Raw genomic sequence first — 20,285 nt, 5'->3', positions numbered from 1 at the left:
TTTTATGTTCTTAGGTTCTTATCTCTTTTTGATGCTGCTGATCAAGCTAAGCTGGAGCCTAACACGGCCGCCAGCCTTCCCCTTGTTGTTCCTTTTCTCCAAAGAGCCGGCCAACATTTCAGAGGCGGCGGGAGGTCACCTTTGTTTGCAGCAAGGGCCCGCTCTCTGCATTGTGGTGTGGGAATGTTGCCACGTGTCTTATTGATAAGCCTGTGGCCACATTAGCAAGAGCTGGTCAGCTCCAGTTCCCTTTCTCCTCCCCTTATGGTGCCTAAGAAGGACTGGGAGACCAGGATGAACGTTCCGTGGATTCTCTTTCTGCTCGGCTTGGGGGTTCTCTCTTCCTACGCAGGAGCTGATGGTGTTGAGGCCACAGGGGAGGAGCCTGAGGAAACCACGCTACCTGACATTGAAGAGGAGGGCAATGTGCTAATCCTCAAGAAAAGCAATTTTGATAGGGCCCTGGAGGAGAACAGGTACCTGCTGGTGGAGTTCTGTAAGTAATTATGACTATCTAATAGTTACGTCTCTCTCTCTCTGTGTGTGTGTGTGTATTTCACATCTGGGTTTAATCAATGAGAGATGTGCCACTTCACATGTGACAGATGTCTGATCTGGACAGGGCACCTGTGCTAGAGACAATCCGCAAACCACGCGTGGGTTGTCATGCATGGGTGTTGCTGCGCGGGAGGGCCACATTTGGGAGCCCCATCCCAACCCATGGCTATGCCGTGGTGGCATGCGCATGCACCCTCAGTGTGAGAAAATGCATTGTGTTTGCAGGGCTCAGGATATTGGAGAAGGGGCATAGTTTCTTATAAGAGGACTCAGTTCAGTGAACAAAAGGGTCCGCTCGTTTTTTAAGAAGCAAAAAATTTTCTTGCTGGGTTGTTGTATCAGTTTAGTCCTCCGGAATGTGCCATCTTGGACATTTTTATATCCTACCCTTTCTCCAAGAGGAAGAGGAGGAGGAGATGGTTTTAATATGCCAACTTTCTCTACCACCTAAGGGAGACTCAAACCGGCTTACAATCACCTTCCCTTCCCCTCCCCACAACAGACACCCTGTGAGGTAGGTGGGGCTGAGAGAGCTCTAAGAGAGCTGTAACTTGCCCAGGGTCACCCAGCTGGCTTCATGTGTCGGAGTGGGGAAACAAATCCAGTTCACCCGATTAGCCTCCGCCGCTCATGTGGAGGAGTGGGGAATCAAACCCAGTTCTCCAGATCAGACTCCACTGCTCCAAACCGCTGCTCTTAACCACTACACCATGCTGGCTCTAAGTCTAAGCAGCATACATTGTTCTTCCCTCTTCAATGTTGTTCTTACAACAACCCTGTGAGGTAGATTAGGCTGAGAGAGAATGCCTCGCCCATTGGACATCCTGCAGCCTTTAAAGGAGAGTGGTGATTTGAGCTCCGGCTTCTGAGATCGTAGTCAAACGCTGTAGCCACCCTTAATCCTTTACATCTGTAGCATGGTGATAATACTGGCCTGCCTTACAGGTCTGTTGTGAGGCTCACAACAGAGTTTGTCTGAAACTCATGGAACACCGAAAGCGCAGAATACACAGTAAGCACTGTTTTTAACACTTTTCAACGCAATTGAAAGCTTTGTGCCGAATCCGGCAGTCGTATTACCTGCACGTAGATGTTTGAAAGTCTGAAAAGGGTAATATTTGGGAGCTAGTGGAGAGTGACTCACTGAACAAGCAAACAGAGATATGGCGGTTAAGTGTAGCAATGTGTGTGTTTTAGGCAGCAGGGTAAAAAAGGGACCTGTTTGGGTGGTGTCCCAGGCCTGGAACGGTTTGGAAGGGGCATATTCCTGCTGTTTGCCCCTTCCCCCCCTTATGTAAAGTGGTCTCATGAAACATTATGGGATTAAAAATATGCACATAAGAACATAAGAAAAGCCCTGCTGGATCAGACCAAGGCCCATCAAGTCCCTCAGGCTGTTCCCACAGTGGCCAACCAGGTGCCTCTAGGAAGCCCACAAGCAAGACGACTGCAGCAGCATTGTCCTGCCTGTGTTCCACAGCACCTGATACAATAGGCATGCTCCTCTGATGCTGGAGAGAAGGAAGGAGGGAAGGAGGGATGGTGAGAAGGAAGGAAGTTAAGAACAGCCCTGCTGGATCAGACCAAGGCCCACCAAGCCCAGCAGTCTGTTCACACAGTGGCCAACCAGGTGCCTCTTGGAAGCCCCCAAACAAGAACACTGCAGCAGCACCATCCTGCCTGTGTCCCACAGCACCTAATATATTCAGCATGCTCCTCTGATCCTGGAGAGAATAGGTATGCATCCTGACTAGTATCCATTTTTACTAGTAGCCATGAATACTCCTGTCTTCCGTGAACATGGAAGCAAGAAAGGGGGGAAGCAAGAAAGTAGGACGTTGCTGTTGGAGGCAGTTTGTGGTCGCTAAAGAGTGTTGACCAGATCTCAAGCGGGTTCGGAAGCAGGTACCTCTGATGTGACCACTTGTGATGACTTAGCTGAGGTTAATTTGGGAAAGAAGCAACTTCCGGATGACCTGGTCTTGCACCAAAGTCTTCCTAACAATTTGAGTAGGCCATCCTGTGGAAGTGAGTGTTCATAACGTTCTATTGGTCGGTCCCTGGTATTTTATTGTACTTACCAGTCTTCTAGGATTCTTGGGGGTGGTGGTGTTTGACTGTTTCTCACCCTTTAATCTCCAAAGAATCTGGTGGCGTTCAGCCGATCCTTGTGAATTCTTGACACCTGCTTTTTCACCCAAAGGCCAGTCGCTGGTATCTGTTGAAATGGGCAGGCCAGCACCGTGAACTACTCTCTGGGAGAGAGGGCGAAGTCTGACTTCGGACATGGAGCAATGACCTGGAACCGGGGATCTTTTCCACCCTCCCCCTTAGGCCTCTGTTGCCAGGAGTCATTGTGCTGGAAAAGGGGGAAATCAGGCCACAGGGGGGCCACCGACTCTGGATCTTGGGTTGCCCACGCTTGACACCTCAAAATTTCAGCTTGAGTGGAGGGCGTTTAACAGTCTCCCCTTTTTTTAATGTTGGCAGTGCAGACAAAACAGTGCCTCCTAAAAACACGAAAAGAGCCCTGCTGGATCACACCATTGGTCCGTTTAATCCAGCATCCTGTTTAACACGGTGACCAACCAAGTGTCCAGTAGCACCTTAAAGACTAACAAAATTTCTGGCAGGGTTATGAGCTTTCATGAGCCACAGCTCACTTCTTCAGATATCTTATTGTCTTTTTCCAGTAGAAAAGAGACACTTTCACACATGCCAAATAATGCACTTTCAGTCCACTTTCAGTACGCTTTAATGATCGTTTGCAAGTGGATTTTGCCAGTTCACGCAGTAAAATCCAGCTTCAGAGTGGATTGAAAGTGCATTATTCAGCATGTGTGCAAGTGTCCAGTAGCACCTTAAAGACTTGCAAAATTTCTGGCTGGGCATGAGCTTTTGTGAGCTACAGCTCACTTCTTCAGACACAGCTCACGAAAGCTCATACCCAGCCAGAAATTTTGTGAGTCTTTAAGGTGCTACAGGACTCTGGCTCTTTTCTATCGCTAGTAGCAGACTAACACGGCTACCCATCGGGATCAGTGACCAGCCTGTCGCTCTTACTCTTTCAATGGCACGATATCCTTAAAGAAGATCTGCTCTTTGATCATTCATCACGTTTGAGAATGTCTGTCGAAATCACATAAGCAAACACAGTGAAGCTGGTTTTAAAACATCCAGCAAAATGCAGGTGATGGTTTTTCACACTGAGATGATGACTTGATTGCCTGGATTTGTAGTCGGACTTTCCCGCTGAGACTCAAGAGGGATTGCCAAACTTGACTGAGAAACGCAGGCAAGGAAAACAGTGTAGGACGTGCCATAAACAATGGGACCATTGGATTACAAAAATGGGGGTGGGGGAGCAGGAATACAGTAATTGCATTACAAGATTAGGAAGCAATACAGTTCAAACAAGGTAGTGCCTGCAAGAAACAGCGGAAAGAATTAGAAGCCTATTATTGGAGAAAAAGGGACTGTGTTCATGTGAGCAAAGGATGTGAGAACCAACGCTAAAAATCAGGAATGTTGGCTGCTGCAAATCTCTTGGCCAAGAATGGGTTTCACGAGAATGACAGGGTCTGGTTCCTTGCATAGTGCAAATTCTCTGCAGGGATCCAAGATCTTGTCTCGTGAGTTCTTTCTCTCTACTTTTGGGTGAAATAATTGGTATGAAAAGGAGGCCCCGTGTAAAGTGGGGCTGCTATGATTAATGGAAGGCTTGCGATAATTATGCAAATAAATGTTCCAGGAGCCTGTGAGTGATCAGCAAGCGAAGACGGAAAGATTGAAACCTCCCACCGATTTATCAAAAGTCTAACGGAAGTGACAGGCCAGGACCGGGCTGTGAACAATTATTCCACCGGTGGACCTCTTCAGGAAGAGGCCGTAATTCAGTGGCAGAGCCTCTGCTTGGCACGCAGAAGGTCCCCGGTTCAATCCCCAGCATCTCCAGTTAAAGGGACTAGGCAAGGAGGTGATGTGAAAGACCTCTGTCTGAGACCCTGGAGAGCTGCTGCCGGTCTGAGTAGACAATACTGACTTTGATGGACCGAAGGTTTGATTCAGTATGCTGCAGCTTCATGTGTTCAAGAGGGATAGAAAGTCTCGCATTTCTACAGTGGAGCTATGAAGCTGCCGAAGTCCAGGCCATTGGTCCATCGAGCTGAGTATGCTCTGCTCTGGCTGGCAGCAGCTGTCCGGGGTCTTGGGCAGTAGGAGGTCTTCCTCAGTGCCCTGCCCCCCGAGATCTGTGCCCTGGAAACGCCAGGGGTTGCATATGCTCGCCAATCCTCCACTGGCTGGAGATCTGCCCTGTAGCGGATGTTCGAATCCCTTGGCCTCCCAAGGCCTTCTGGAGTTTTTCAAAAATTGTTCTGTCCTCGAGGGCATTTTGGTGAACTGGTGACCTGCAGCCGTGGTGTGGTGCAGTGGTTAGCATGTGAGGCTATGGCTTGGGAGGTCTGGGTTCCAATCGCCTCACTCAGTCATGAAGCTCACTGGGTGGCCTAACCTACCTTACAGGGTCGTTATGAGGAGACAAGGGGGGAAGGGAACGCTGTTCTGTGGAGAAATGTGAGAAATAAGTAAGATGGTTATCGGTGTTTCTGCTGTCAATTTTGTTGCAGACTTTATTGCTGGTTGTACTGACTGTTAAAAAACGTTTGAGCTACAACAGAATGGTACGAAGGGAATGCCCTGACCTCCCTTTCTTTCTTTGTCTTGGGTCTTTGCAGATGTCGCTTTATCTGGGCCCTCTCAGACCTTGGCTGCGGAGTTTGCCAGAGCTGCCGAAGAGCTCAAAAGCTCCGCCGTGGACATCCGCCTTGGCAAAGTGGACGTGACGGAGCAGAAGGATTTCAAAAAGGAATTCGACATCCAGGACTTTCCGACGCTGAAGTTCTTCGTGGACGGCGATCGGAGCAAACCCGTTGACTGCAAAGGTCAGGAGGCAGTGTCTTGATCTCGCGGGTGTCCCGTTTCCGCACCAGAGGGCACCCGCGACGGGTTCAGAGTCACATCTAGGGATCCAATCAACCCTTCAAAGCTGCAAGAATATAGAATAAGGGCAAGAATGCTCTGGAGATGTGAAGAACATCAGTTCCGGGGGGCCTTCCTTTCTGGAGGATCCCCTCCTCCGCCAGCATCGACATAGTAGACATCTGTAGAGACCCATAGTTAGAGACCCATCATGTCCAGACCAGACCACTTCAGATGAACCGACTTTCCAAGAAATGTGTGTCTAAATAATTCAGCAATAGAAAAGAGCAGGAGTCCAGTAGCACCTTAAAGACTAACAAAATTTCTGGCAGGGTGTGAGCTTTTGTGAGCCACAGCTCACTTCCTTTGTTAGTCTGTAAGGTGCTACTGGACTCTTGCTCTTTTCTACTGCTAGTGACAGACTAACTCACTGTGAATAATTATGCTGTGCATGGTCTCTGAAAACGAGTATGTATGGCTGTCGAACCCAAATTTCACCCCTAGTTCTTCTGGAGATAGATGGCAGGCCTCCCATTCGTAGGCCAGTAGTTTTGACTCTGGTGTCTCTTCTGTCTTCATGCTGACTCATGCCAACAACCTTTTCCCTTTTCGCAGGAGTTAGAGCGGCCTCTGCCTTTGTCACATGGGTGAGACGAAGAATCGGATCCTGCACGGCATACCTGAACAGTACAGAGCAGGCCGAGGCCTTCCTTGACCCGGAAGGTTTGGCTGTGATTGGGTTTTTGAAGGTAAAGCGTTGTGAAATGTAATGGCTTTGTTGCTGCATTAAATCAGTGTGTGTGATGGACTTCTCAGCAGTGGGTCTGGACGATGTGACATTAGAGAGTGTTCTGAAAATCTCCTCATCCAAATTGATCCTGTCCTTCCCATTATCAGAGGAGCATGCCTATTGTATTAGGTGCTGTGGAACACAGGCAGGACAATGCTGCTGCAGTCGTCTTGTTTGTGGGCTTCCTAGAGGCACCTGGTTGGCCACTGTGGGAACAGCCTGCTGGATTTGATGGGCCTTGGTCTGATCCAGCAGGGCTTTTCTTATGTTCTTCTGATTCCCTGGATTTGGGGACTTTCAAATTACCCAGGCCTTTTTTGGAAGTAATAGGTATCTTCCATTGTTTTCAGCCCTTATGTACCAGTGTTTGTCCTGAGCCTACCTATGCATGCCTAGCTGTGAATGTCCGCTCATTCATTTCTGTCTGTCTCTATTTATGCATCCACACAGACCCCGCTTTTCAGGCAGATGCCGCTCCCAATGAAAAGCTGTTCTAGTTTGCAATGAAAGCCAATTGCTGAGCTGGACACTCAGGGGTCTTGTTGGATTTAATCTGCAGAGTTTGTTTTTAAGCCGTCGTTCCTCCAAGGAGCGCCTGGTTCTCCCTTTCCCTCCCAGGACTGAAGTTGTCATTCTTGTCATTCTTGTCCCGGTGTTGTGTAGCGCTGACTGCAAACCTCTCTTTTCTCGACAGAGCCCTCAAGGAAGGGCAGGGGAGATCTTCTGCAACTCCGCAAGGAGCACCCCTGAGCTCCCTTTCGGGACGGCAGCCAGCGACGAAGTTTTTGCGCACTTCGGCATCAGAGAGGACATGATCGTCATCTTCCAAAAGGTATTGGTCACATTTTCAGTCCGCCCATCCTCCAGAGAGTTCGCAGTTCTTCTCAGCACGGCTCTCCCCTTCCTGGTTTATCCCCGCAATGCCCCTGGAGATTAAGAGTTGTTGACCAGTCCAAGGTCACCCAGCGGGGCTTCATGGCCAAGTGGGGATTGGATGTGGGTGTCTCCCGTCCAATACCCTAGCCGTGACACCACACTGGTGCAGAGATACATTGGCCCTAGCCCTGTGGGGAAGAAGGGGGACTGCATAGGGTTTCCCACCTCTCTCATTCTGACGTGTGAACCAGCCACTGAGCAGTCCACATCCTATTCTGAGGAAAATTAATCATCGAAACTGGAAGATTACTGGATCCCTGTATTCCTACACTCTTGATACAGGCAAGGGAACTCTACAGCAGCTCTTTATGTCCAAGAATTCATGCTCTACAGCAAACAGATGGATAGCCTTGAAGGCACTTTTACCAGGTTCACACTGTGAACTAAAAGGACCATATTTCTTGGACATTTTGTATTTTTGTACTTTTGTATTTTGTGTATGACTGTATTTTGTATACAAGCCGTGTCTTGTTACATGCTTTTTGCACTTTGCTGCACTTTCTTGATATATTTATAACAACGCTCACCCTTGCATATTACTTGTTGTTTGGCCATTCTGTGGTTCCTTATCTACAACCTCCAGGTGGCGGCTGGAGCTCTCCCGCTATTACAAATGATCTCCAGGCGACAGAGATCAGTTCCCCTGGAGAAAAGGGCTGCTTTGGCCATTGGGCTCTACGGCACTGAAGTCCCTCCCCTCTCCAAACCCCACCCTTCTCTGGCTCCACCCCCAAAATGTCCTCCTATTTCCCAACCCAGAGCTGGCAATCTTAAGACTGCACCTTCCCCCTTCTGCCCCTGTGGTGCATGGGTGCCCCCCCCCAATTACCATGTTGTCCAACTTGGCATGGGTGTGCTCCCTTGCCATGTGATGTTCTTCTGTAGATCTTCTTCCAGCCGTCTCGTGTGGACTGTAACCAGGTGGGGAAAGTGGGTGTAGCTCCCCATTTTGATGAGGATTTCTGATGTCAATACTAGATTCTGTTTCAGTTGTGGGGAGTTGTCATTGTTTTCGGTGCCGTATTTGGAGACGCGTGGTCCAGTATACTTTTATGTCAGCAAGTGTTGACGATGCTCAAAGTGTAAATTGTAGAAATGTTTTTACCCCTATGCTGTACCCCACCCTGAGCCTCATCTTGGTGGGGGGAGGGTGGGCTATAATGATGGTGATGATTCGGAGACAGTCCCCATGGTCTGAGCCTGGAAATGTTGTAGGGATCTTCAAGGATCAAGCTGTGTTTATGCTATTAAGGATAGGGAATCATGGGCAGGCTGGCTGGACCAGTGATGTCATGTTCTTTAAGAAGCCCCTGTATCCAAGGAATCCCCTCCCCGTATTGCAAATAACCGTGGTTTGCTTCACTGGTGAACCTCGTATTTCTTGTGCTAAAGGGGAAACCTGTTTATAACGAGGTGGTGGAAGAAGGCAAGCTGAATGACGTGGAGCTGACGCGGTTAATTAAAACCTTCACCATGGATTTAGTGACGGAATATAACCAGGAGGTACGTGCTGTCATTAATTTCTGTCCAAGGCACTGGGGTTCGAACCTGGTGGGGACTCTCATTGTTATCCCGAAACCCGTGTGTTTTCTCAGTGGTGAGGGATGAGCATGCAGAACTTTTCAATTGTTGCTTTAACTGCAAAACATCTTTCCCTTTGCATTGCATGTGTTCACTTTTGTGACTGTAGCTAACGGGAAACGGGGGCTGTTGATGTTCATGTTTTTCATCGATTTGGAAGCGAGTGCCACCCCCTCAAAGGAGGAACCCCGACCTTTTTGGATCTGCAGGCACTCTTTGCATTTTGGAAAAGGTGGTGGATCCCTTGCAGATCCCAGAGTGACCGACTGAACCATCTGAAGCAGAGATGCACCCTTCGAAGGCCTTTGACTGCAGTGGGCTTTGGAGGGTGTTGCGCTGCTGAGGATGGCACAACAAATATCAGAGGTGGTGTTTAGATTGGAAAGACAATTCCCTTGCTGGAGTGGAGGGGAGAAGATTTTTCAGAGGTGGGCACGCAGGGGACTTGTACTGATCATTTATTTCTAGTTAGTTATTTGAAACATTTTTATGACGCCAAGGAACCAGCCATTATTTTGGGAAAAGAAGGCACCTTTCTGATAGTGTCTTTCCTTTTCCAAACATCCACGGGCACTCTTTGACTTTTCCCCTGCAGACATCTGTGAAGATTTTTGATGTTCCTGTGGAAAATCACATCCTTTTATTCATCCCCAAGAGTTCGAGTGTGTTCAACGAGGCGTACGAAGAGTTTAAGTCTGTTGCCCTAGAATTCCGGGGGAAGGTTGGTATGGCGCCGATGATCTACCACTGAGCCACAGCCCCTCCCCAAATTGCAGCAGAGGCGTGTCTGCTCAGCCACCGTCTGTGATGCAGGAATATTGAAGTCCTCCCATGTGTCACATTCTTCAGATCATATTCATAGTGGTGGATACCGATGAGAGCAGAAATGGCCGGGTGATCGAATACTTCCAGGTCATCGAGATCGAGGTCCCTGCTGTGCAGATCCTGAACCTGACCAGCGATGCCCGGTACAAGATGCCGGCAGAGAGGGTGACTGGGAGGAACCTTCGGAGCTTCTGCCAGAGCTACTTGGAAGGGACAGCCAAGGTATGTTCCTCTGATGGGGGCGAAAAAGAAAAGACCCTCTGTGGTGGAACGGCACTAGCTGTGAGCCAACCTAGATCGTTGGCTGATGGATCCCAGGGCAGGTTCCAGGTTTTGGTGAATTCTGGACAGACAGAACCCAGGGGCCTCTTTCTGCCTATCACCATTACCACCGCCCCCATGTGTCTCTTGCAACTCCCTCCACAGCTCCCTGTGCATCCATCTTCTGCTTGCGAGCCCATGCGAGCCCATGGCTAGTTGCCTGCACCACTTACGGCACTGGAGCCCAGCGTGGTTGTGATGGCCGCAGAGTCGTGTGTTCACAGGATCTGTCCCAGTGTCCCAGAAAGTGTGTTTGGGAGCGGGAGATGATTTGTACAGCACAGAGGAGGGGAGCAGAACCTTCTGTACCCCGAACTCCCTACCATCTCTTCCCCCGAACGCTTTCATACCAAGCCAGATCAATAATTGGCTGGGGGAGCGGCCGGTTGGATGAAGCGCTCTGAAGGTTTCTTGGGGAAGATTGTGATGTGCCCTCTGAAATACATCCCCAGGCAGCAACCCGTCAGCTTCCTTTTCCTCTTCTTAGCGACATCTGTCCAGTGAGGAGATTCCAGAAGGCTGGGACCAGAAGCCAGTGAAAGACCTGGTTGGGAAGAACTTTGATCGGGTCGTCTTCAATGAGAAGAACCACGTCTTTGTCATGTTCTGTGAGTAGCTTGTCCAGTGGTGTGAAGTGGAAAGTGGCAGGTCCCGTGCCATTGAGAGGACCAATTGTGGAATTGAAAATACGTATAACCAGAAGGAAGTCTCTCTGAGTTGGAGAGGGATTCCCTAATAAACGGGTTAGAATGGTAGACATTCCCTCTCAAGGAAATGATTTTCATTATTGAAAAGCTGACAAGATGTCAAATGAAAAAGAGAAGGTTTGTAGAGACCACTTTTCTCGACCTTTAAGGAGTCTCAAAGCGTCTGACAATCGCCTTCCCTTCTTCTCCCCACAGCAGATACCTTGTGAGGCAGGTGGGGCTGAGAGAGCTTGGAGAAAACTGTGACTGGCCCCAGGTCTCCCAGCATGCGCATGCTGTGTAGTTGCCCTAACATTGTGAAACAGTCTAGGGGAAGCTGTGAAGAAGGGCCCCCACCCCTTCTGTGGTTTTGCAGAATGAGCAAAACAGAGTTCAGGAGGCGGACATTCTTGTCAGAGGAGCTGTGCTGCTGTGTGACAGTGCAGCTCAAGAGGAAAGTCGTATTAGGGAGGGGCCGTGGCTCAGTGGTAGAGCCTCTGCTTGGCATGCGGAAGGTCCCAGGTTCAATCCCCGGCATGTCCAGTTAAAGAGACTGGGCAAGTAGGTGATGTGAAAGACCTCAGCCAGGGTCTGATTCAGTATAAGGCAGCTTCATGCGTTCATGTGTTCATCAGTGCTGTTGCGTTCGCTCAGAAGCTTCTCGTTGTGAGACTGTTTCCCCTGGTTTTCAATTCCAGACGCTCCTTGGTCCGAGGCCTGCCAGGAAGTGCTCCCGGTCTGGGGAGAGCTGGGCAAGATGTACGAAAACCGGAAAAACATCGTCATTGCCAAGATAGACTACACGGCAAACAACGTCCACTTGCTGAACCTGGAGCGTTACCCGTTCTTCAGATACTTCCCTGTTGGATCGACAACCCGGGTGAGGCATTTGCCAGTAGCGGAGAATGTGTGTGGGTATCAGGACCACTCTTGGGTTTCTTCAAGGCATTGCATGGGGCATCCTGAGAATCTGAGGGGTTTTTTTGCTGGGCCAGTGTTGATTCAGTCCCCTTATTGCTTACTGGGGTGAGAAGAACTGCTGGGCACATGAACAAATGAAGCTGCCTTCTACTGAATCAGACCATCAAGGTCCATCAAAGTCACTATTGTCTACTCAGACCGGCAGCGGTTCTCCAGAGTCTCAGGCAGGGGTCTTTCCCATCACTTACCTGCCTAGTCTCTTTAACCAGAGATGCCGGGGATTGAACCTGGGACCTTCTGCATGCCAAGCAGAGGCTCTACCACTGAGCCACGGCCCCTCCCCTGCTGCTGAAGGGGACTGAATGATGGCGATGACATTTGAGTCCCGGAGCACTGTAGAGACTCTCCAGCATTTCAGGGTGTCAGTGGTTGAGAGTGAAAGTTGTCTTTGTCAGACACGAATAGGAATGGAGATCCCAGAGTCCTGATGACTTGGTATGAAGGTGGGAGGGTGTTGCAAAGGATGCTTGTAAAAGACACAGAGGTACAATGTCTATTGTAAGCAGCCTGCTTATAGCCAAGGAGGAATGCTTGGGGGCAGGAAAGTAGCATCTGTAGTGAGAGGAAATCCGAATGTCCCTGTTCAGCCCTGGGAGAGTCATTTTTTGAACTTGTAGGGAGGGGAAGGGAAGGAGATTGGAAGGCAGTTTGATTGTCCTGTAGAAAGGTTGAGAAAAGGTGCATATAAAAACAGCTCTCCTTAATGTAAACATCTCCAGAAGCAAGGCAAAGGTTTGTTGCTGTGTCCTGATTGCCTTGTGGTTGTGCTGTGCAGGCTCCAACCATTCTCCTGTGCGTTTCAAAAAGACGGGCAAATTCTTCCAGTAGAGGAGATCACAGGTGTTTTTTTTGGAAAAAGTACATGAAACAAATGGTCGCGCTCCACCATCCGGATGGATAATCTAATTGAAGCAAGAACATCACCTGCGGAGCCCAGTAATTTGATTTGATGGTTGTGGTTGGTAATGCAGACATTACTCAGGTGTTCATTTGTGCTTTCCCTTCCCCGCACGTAAATTCCATTCAGCGACATGTGTCCTCATTTCATCTTGGAAAGAGGTACTCTCCAGTTGCTGGGCTTGGAGGCTCAGGTTGTAAGCCAACGGCAGCCCCAGTGGATTTGGATGGCCTGAAATGAGCCCTTGACCCAAATCTGTGCAAATTTATTCTTTTGGGAAGAGATGGGTTTTGCAGTTGTTTGACACTTTATTCCCTGTTTCTAGAAAGTGTAACTAAGCAGACTGGTAGCCAGAACTGTAATGTAAGGCACAGTTGGTAGAGATGCTGTATTAGCTAGGGAGGTGTTGTTGGACATCACCCCATGGGTGAGGAATGACCCGGTGCTTGCACAGGGGACCTTTACCTGTAATGAAATCTGTGGAAGCGACCAGTATTTCAGTGCCTTGCTGTCTACTGTGTAACCATCGAACCAGATGGCAGCAGGAGGGTTAGTGGGTGGAGAAGGTATGGGCATGGAGTAGTGGTCACTGGGGTGTGTGTGTGTGGGGGGGAGGTAGTTGTGAATTTCCTGCATTGTGCAGGGGGTTGGACTAGATGACCCTGGTGATCCCTTCCAACTCTATGATTCTAAGGTGACGTGAAAGATAATGTGACTGACAAGTATGTCTTCTAACCAGACCAGCTTGCAGATGTTGCCTCCAAAACAGGAGCCTCCTGATAGGCCCCTACTGCACAGTATGTCCGTTTTCCGGCGTAGGTGGGGTTCTCTTGCTTCTGTATCAGCAGAAGTAGGTCCTGTGTACTGGCTATTCCATTCTGCGCCTTGATGTTGTCTCTGCTTGCCTCAACAGGGGCAAACGTTTTGTTTGTTCTCTCTGAACAGGTGTAGGACAGAGACTGTGTGAGATCAGGAGGGGAGCGGGTGCGAGCAACATAGTGGTGGTATCCTCTGGGAGACAGATGGTTTCCGACGGTGGGGGAAGGCTAGAGAGGGATAGAGAGAAATGCTTCTCTTCCCATATGAAAGGCATGGCCTGAGCAGCAAAATGTCAAAACGACGACATGATGTTGAGTCTTAACTGGCAATTATTCACAAAGACCACTCTGCAACGCTGATAGGGTCAGTGGAAGGGATCCTTCCCAAACATCGATGTAATGAACATAAGAAGAAGAGTTGGTTTTTTTATGCCGACTTTCTCTACCACTTGAGGGAGACTCAAACCGGCTTACAATCACCTCCCCTCTCCCTCCCCACAACTGACACCCTGTGAGGTAGGTGAGGCTGAGAGAGCTCTAAGAGAGCTGTGACTAGCCCAAGGTCACTCAGCTGGCTTCGTGTGTAGGAGCGGGGGAAACCAACCCAGTTCACTAGATCAGCCTCCGCCGCTCCTGTGGAGGAGTGGGGGAATCAAACCCGGTTCTCCAGATCAGAGTCCACCGCTCCAAACCACCGCTCTTAACCACCACACCATGCTGGCTCTCTGTGAGGAGCGGAGGCGCCTGCTCTCTCTCACCATTTGCTCTCTCACACACCTCTGTGTACTTTTTATTTCGTTGCCAGGTGGAGCCCTACAAAGGAGAGCCCACCCTTGATGCTTTCGCCAACTTTTTAGAAGAACAGATCCAGGCGGAGAAGAAGGTAAGGGGATGAAGCCACCTCCAAAGATTTGTGGGAGGGGCAGACGCTGTGTACAAGAGAAAAGGACGAAAGACCCCCATAATGGGGAGGAGTGGTAAAGGGGAATAGGAGCAGGCTGGCCGATGAGCACAAATTGCAGACTGGCAAGTGAATATCCCCGAGTCAATTTGGTGTCTCCCTTGTAAGAAGTGAAGGCAGTCTTATTGTTATATCAGGTGTGTGTAAATGACATGAAATGGCAGGAAAAGTGTGTACAGGTGGCCTGTCGAAGTAGGAGCGGCATAATAAATAACCCTCAAGGGCAGCCATGTCAATGAAGGGACCTAAAGTCCTCAAGTGAAGTGCATTGTGGGCAAGAAAGACACACAGTCCTGTGAGTGGAGTCTGTTGTCCAGTGTCTGGAGTCCAATTGCCTGAGACACGCGATGTTCTGGCAATGTTCAGTGCAGCCCTTGTAAGGTTAGGGGGGTATTGGTATGCGACCAGTCAGATCCCAGCACATTCCAGTGGATTTGCTGTGTGTCTGGGAAACATGAGCTTTGTGTACTTGTGGGAGAGGGAGCCGTGAGCGTCTGCCCCCCTGCACCAGTTGTTGGTAAGTGCTGTTGGCAGCCGATTGGATGGTAATTGCACAAAATGTGCTCACGCCTAGAAAGTACAGCGCTTGGTCGCAAGTTTGGGTCAGAGGTGAGATTTGAACCGGGAACCTTATAAATCACTGCCCACTCTTCGGAGGACAACAGTATCAGGAGGTCCCACAGTGATGCACTGTGCAGGGGGTTGGACTAGACGACCCTGGTGGTCCCTTCCAACTCTATGATGCATTGTGTTAATGCCGTTTGAGTGATGGCACAACGCCGTCGTGATTGTCCATTTCTTGCGAAGGTGTCGTCAAAGACTAAGAAAAAATATGCTGTGAAGAAAGGGGCGAAAATCACCAAGAAGGAAGAACTGTAGGGGAGTTCTCCCCTCCTCCCTCCACCACAAGAAAGATGGTGACAAGCAGTGGAGAAGACCTGTGATGTGATCATGGGGAAGTTCAGAAGGTCTGAAGAAAATAAAACCACCAGTGTTGCAGCCGCTTGGTTGTGCCTGATTGGGGTTTCCCAGGGGTCTTTCTTGACAGCTTTCCTAAGTGTTCTTAACAGGATTTAATTTTTGTCGGCTGGGTGAGCGTTGGGAAACGTGGTGTCCTGTGGCAGGTCTTGTCCAGAAGGATAAAGGTCCTTGGACTTGATGTGGAACCTTTTGTGGACTAGGCGTTGTCGTTGGGACAACTCAATATGTCTTCTAACGAGGGCTGGCAGCTCCAGGATGGGAAAGACGTGGAGAATGTGGGGTGGAGCCTGGGAGGATAGGATTTGGGGAGGGGCTTCAATGGGGTACAATGCCATAGAGTCCACCTTTCCAAAGAAGCCTTGTTCTCCAGGTGAACAGATCTCTGTCGCCTGGAGAGCAGTTGTAATAGCAGGAGATCTCCAGCCACCGGGAGGTTGGCAATGCTACTTCTAACCCAGGTGGCTGACCTGTTAGCGGGGGGTGGGGTGAGATGCCCCCTCCTCCGAGGCACCGTTGTGTCTCACTGGAGAGTTTCTCCTCCGACATATCTTGTAAATTTGTCACACAATGCCTTCCATGTGAACAATGGGTCCCCCCCCCCGCCCCCAGATACTCTTGTGGTTTTTTGAGCGTCTCCTGTAGTTCCCTGACTGTCCGTGTGCGCCATAAAGGGGACAAATCAAAGCTGTGGAGGTGAAGTCTCCCTTGGCCAGCTGTGTGGGGACCACACTCCCCCACGGGGGAGGCCACCGATGAGGAAGAGCGGCTGAAGGCGGAACAAGCGTGGTCTAAATCAGTGCCTGCAGCTTCCCATAGCACATTGGTGAGTCCTGCCTGTTGGTTTCACGCAGCCGTCCCGAGGGGCTTCTGTCTGCAGCAACCCTGGAGTCAGAACGGCTGAGAGAGAGCAGAGGATCCGCGTGAAAACGCAGCGAGGGAGGAGTTGGCTCCTAGTGGCATGTGCATTCTCAGCACAGAAGAGAACACGGTCAGAATAAGCAGTTACTTGTTAGTCTTTAAGTTATTTGTTAGTCTTTAAGGTGCTACTGCACTTTAAGGTGCATTTTTCTACTACTGCAGACAGACTAACACGGCTACCCACTGAGAATAAGCAGTGATCCCAAAAATGAATCGGGTGGGGGGGTGCAGTTCCTGATTAGGATCATAGAATCCTAGAGTTGGAGGGGACCGCCAGGGTCATCTAGTCCAACCCCCTGCACGATGCAGGAAATTCACAACTACCTGGAGATTTTGAGCCTGAGGAGGGCGGGTGTTTGGGGAGGGACTTCAATGCCATAGAGTCCAATGCCCCCCAAAATCTCCCCTTACCCGCCTCCTGTGCAAGGTGAAGCGCCCTGATAGGGCCTTTCTTCTCTCTCTCCCCCCACCCCCATCACTGTGGTTGCTCAAGGGGCGCGATTCCCCCCCCCTCCCCAAAAGCAAGGGGGGGAGTCCTGGGGCGTCTGAGCGGGCGCAGCCCCACGTGGGAAGAGAGGGCGGCCACGCCCCCGGCGGCCCGCGTCATTGCTCCGCCCCGCCCTTTCGCGCTCCGGGAGTTCTCCTCGCCCGAGGCCCCCCTCCCCATTGGTCCGCCGCGGTGGGCGGGCCGGCCTTTCCCGGCCTCCCTCGTGGTTGGCCGGCGGCGGAGGGGCGGGCCCCGCGGGGACCAGGGGAGGCGGGGCTCGGGCCGCACATGGCGGGGCAGAGCGGGAGAGGGAGGTCGCCGCCGCCTCTCTCTCCGCGGGGGGTTCGGGGCGAGGCTCGGCCGGCCTTCCCCCCGGCGCCGTGGGTGAGGCTGCTGGGAGAGCCCGGTGAGTGCCCGGCGCCTTTGCAAAGGGCCCGTGCGGCCTTCCGGGGAAGGGGCGGCGGGCTGGGCCGGGGAGGCCGGGAGGGAGCCCTCCCTGGCGAGGCAGGCTCCGGGGGGGGGAGGCTTTTGCGACGTGGGCGTGAAGGAGAGTGGGGGGGGGGGCGGAGCTGGCTTTGCAGGGGGTCGCGAGCTGGCCTGGGCGTGGCCGGGAGGGCAGAGCGTGGCTTTCCCGGGGTGTGTGTGTGCGCGCGTGCGCGGTCAGCGTCTAGCCCAGTGGTTCCCAACCTTTTTTTGACCAGGGACCACCAGGACTTTTTCGTTCGGTGCAGGGACCCCAAGGCTCAAAATAAAAATTCCCAGAATTTGAAAATAAACTTTAACCATCACTGTGAGTTAAACATTAAACTTAGAATAATATTTGAATATATGTATTTCTTAATAGAGAACTTTTCATTGAAAATATTAATGTATTCTGGGTTTATAACTTTGTTTCGCGGACCTTAATTGAGTTCTCGCGGACCCCCGGTGGGGAACCAGTGGTCTAGCAGGTTGCTGCGGCCCTCTGCCTTAATAATGGGTCGGGTAAAATGGCTCGGTAGCTAGACTACCTACAGATACCTTCTCAACGCCGCGCTTTTCAGTTAGCTAGGGTTAACTGCTCAGGCAGTCATTTCCAGTTCTTGTTGTTGTTCACAGTAACTTTCCCCCGACATTTACCCTACTAACTTAGCACACACACACACACAGCTAGCTAGTATCCAGGCAGACATTCTTCCCCTGGTAACTCAACACACACACACCTAGTTATCCTGCCCAGCAACAAGCTAATAATCCCTTGCTGTCCTAATACACTTTCAATACATTTACAGAAAGGAAAAGAGGTTATTACAAACTTAAATCAGACTGCTTAACTGGATCTTCCATATTCAGGGGAAATCTACCTTGCTGTCTCATTAGGGTTAACGCATTCCCATCTAGGATGCTCTTAGGCCAAGACCTTCAGATCCCTAGACATGAACGCTTATGCACGTGCGGTTTAAATTTGTTGGATACAATTGACCGCATCCTTTTCGATTGCCCCTTCTATGTGACTCTGCGGGACAAACTGCTATTTGCTTTGCTCCAGTATAAGAGATACAGGAGTAATGAAGTGAAATGCAAATTTCTTTTGAGTGATCATGATCCTAAAATTACGGCTACCGTGGCTGAATTTCTTACAGGAGTTCTTAAAGAACAAGAAAAGTTTTATTAACCCGACTTGTAACTTATATGTATTGCCCTTTGGAGGTATATTGTTGTTTTAGCTCTGTCTTTTGGTATGCCAATAAGGTTAATGAAATGAATGAGTCTAGCAGGTTGCATTACATTACAACAGGGGCGGCATATTTTGCCATGCGGAAAGTGCGTGTGCGTGCATGCCCATCCCAAGACCGGTGCAGTGGTTAAGAGCGGTGGGCTCTGAGCTGGAGAACCGGGTTTGGTTTCCTGCTCCTCCACTCGAAGCCACCTGGGCGACCGTGGGCAAGTCCCACTCTCTCCACCCCAACTACATCCCAGGGTGTCTGTTGTGGGGAGGGGGAGGGAAGGGGATTGCAAGCCGGTTGGAGTCTCCCTTAAGTGGTAGGGAAAGGGCGGAAATGCATGGGAGGTTTTGCCGCTCTTTAAATGCACATTTAAATGCCCGTCAGAGTTCTCAAAACTCAATAAGCCCCCGTGCAGTTTTGAGAATTCAGATGGGGGAAAATGTGCATCTAGAGAGCGGCAGACCCAAGGCAAGACCTCCCGTTTGTTTTCACCCAAAGTCGGCATATAAAAACCAACTCTTTTTCTTCTTCCCATACGTGAAGATTCAGGGTTCAAACATCAGATGAAAACCTTTTTAATTTGCCCAGGCATTGTGAAAATGGTGTAACCCCTCCTTTTTTTTGCTTGTAATTTGTTTTCTGTGTTCAGCTGAGGATTTTTTTTAATTAATCCTGTGGCCCTGGCTTGCCCGAAAGCTGGCCTATAAAAACCAACTCTTCTTCCTTCCCGCTCGCGGGGTGGCCATGCGCGCCCACTTTGTGGCCATGCGCACGCACGCTCTCATCTCAGTAGCTGGGGATATTGCAGTGGCTCCAGCCTACTGTGGAGCATTGGCTGGAGCCTCCCCCCCCCCCCCGCTGCAAATGAAACATGTGCCGGGCGCATGCTGTGGGGCACAGTGGTGAAAGAAGTGTAGCAAGGCAGGGAGTGGAGGTCGAGAGTTGCTATGGGGAAGGGCCTTTGGGAAGGCGGGCATGTAGAATATGTATGGGAGTTGCTCTGCCTTTAAGTGTGGTGCTGATTGAAGCTGTTGTCTGGGGAGAGGGAGAGAATTGGCAAACGCCGGGAGGAGCTGGGAAAGCACATGAAAATGAGACATAGCCTCAATATTGTGGGGTGCTTTGTTATAATGGGGGAAGTGGATGACGGCTTGCTGTTCCTCCTACTTGGGAGAAGGCGTTGGGTCTGTCCCCAGATGGCCTTCTCACTCGAGGCCTTCAAGGTCTTTCATACTTCAGGATGTTGTGCGGGATGAGAGGAGGTGGTGAGCCTCTCCTTCCCTGGAGGTTTTTCAGAAGAGGCTAGATGGCCATCTGTCAGCAATGCTGATTCTATGACCTTGGGCAGATCCTGAGAGGGAGGGCAACTTGGCCATCTTCTGGGCGTGGAGTACGGGTCACTGGGTGTGTGTGTGGGGGGGAGGTAGTTTGGAATTTCCTGCCTTGTGCAGGGGGTTGGACTAGATGACCCTGGTGGTCCCGTCCAACTCTATGATTCTATGAGAGGGGATTCTTGGGTGGTAGGCATGACCCAATTGGGTAAGTAGCAGCAGTGGTGAATGCCTTCTAAGAACCAGCATGAAATGTTGCAGGGATGTAGCGGAGGAGCTGTTGAGGCTTCCTGCCGAGGGCTGACTGTTGTGATGTGGTCCTGTGGCCACAAGCAAAGAAGTGGATGTTGTGAAAGAGGTGGAGAAAAAATGGGGAGGAGGGCATAGTGCTACATTGGGGAAATTGTCAGCAACCCCCTTTGAATTGCCTTCTCAGAGCTGAAAGATGTGTTTGAGCTGGTGGGGGGAAGAGTGGGAGACACTGTGTGTGTGGAGTTTTTGTGCCAACTGTGCGTTTGTTGTTTGTA

The 20,285-nt window shown here is 50.5% G+C and overlaps 1 protein-coding gene across 1 annotated transcript; it reads left to right on the top strand.

The window, feature by feature from the left end:
• Positions 1 to 294: 294 nt before the first annotated feature.
• On the top strand, positions 295 to 15,214 carry PDILT (protein disulfide isomerase like, testis expressed). Its single transcript, XM_056866604.1, has 11 exons — positions 295 to 496; positions 5,295 to 5,501; positions 6,154 to 6,287; positions 7,023 to 7,160; positions 8,657 to 8,767; positions 9,441 to 9,566; positions 9,695 to 9,892; positions 10,479 to 10,599; positions 11,376 to 11,557; positions 14,180 to 14,257; positions 15,143 to 15,214. The coding sequence occupies exons 1-11, from the start codon at positions 295 to 297 to the stop codon at positions 15,212 to 15,214; spliced, it is 1,569 nt and encodes a 522-aa protein (XP_056722582.1).
• The last annotated feature ends 5,071 nt before the right edge of the window (positions 15,215 to 20,285 follow it).

Source organism: Euleptes europaea, chromosome 21, assembly GCF_029931775.1.
Source record: "Euleptes europaea isolate rEulEur1 chromosome 21, rEulEur1.hap1, whole genome shotgun sequence".
Lineage (NCBI taxonomy): Eukaryota > Metazoa > Chordata > Lepidosauria > Squamata > Sphaerodactylidae > Euleptes > Euleptes europaea.
Note: the sequence above shows the minus strand (reverse complement) of the source record. Positions and strands in the feature narration are given on the sequence as shown.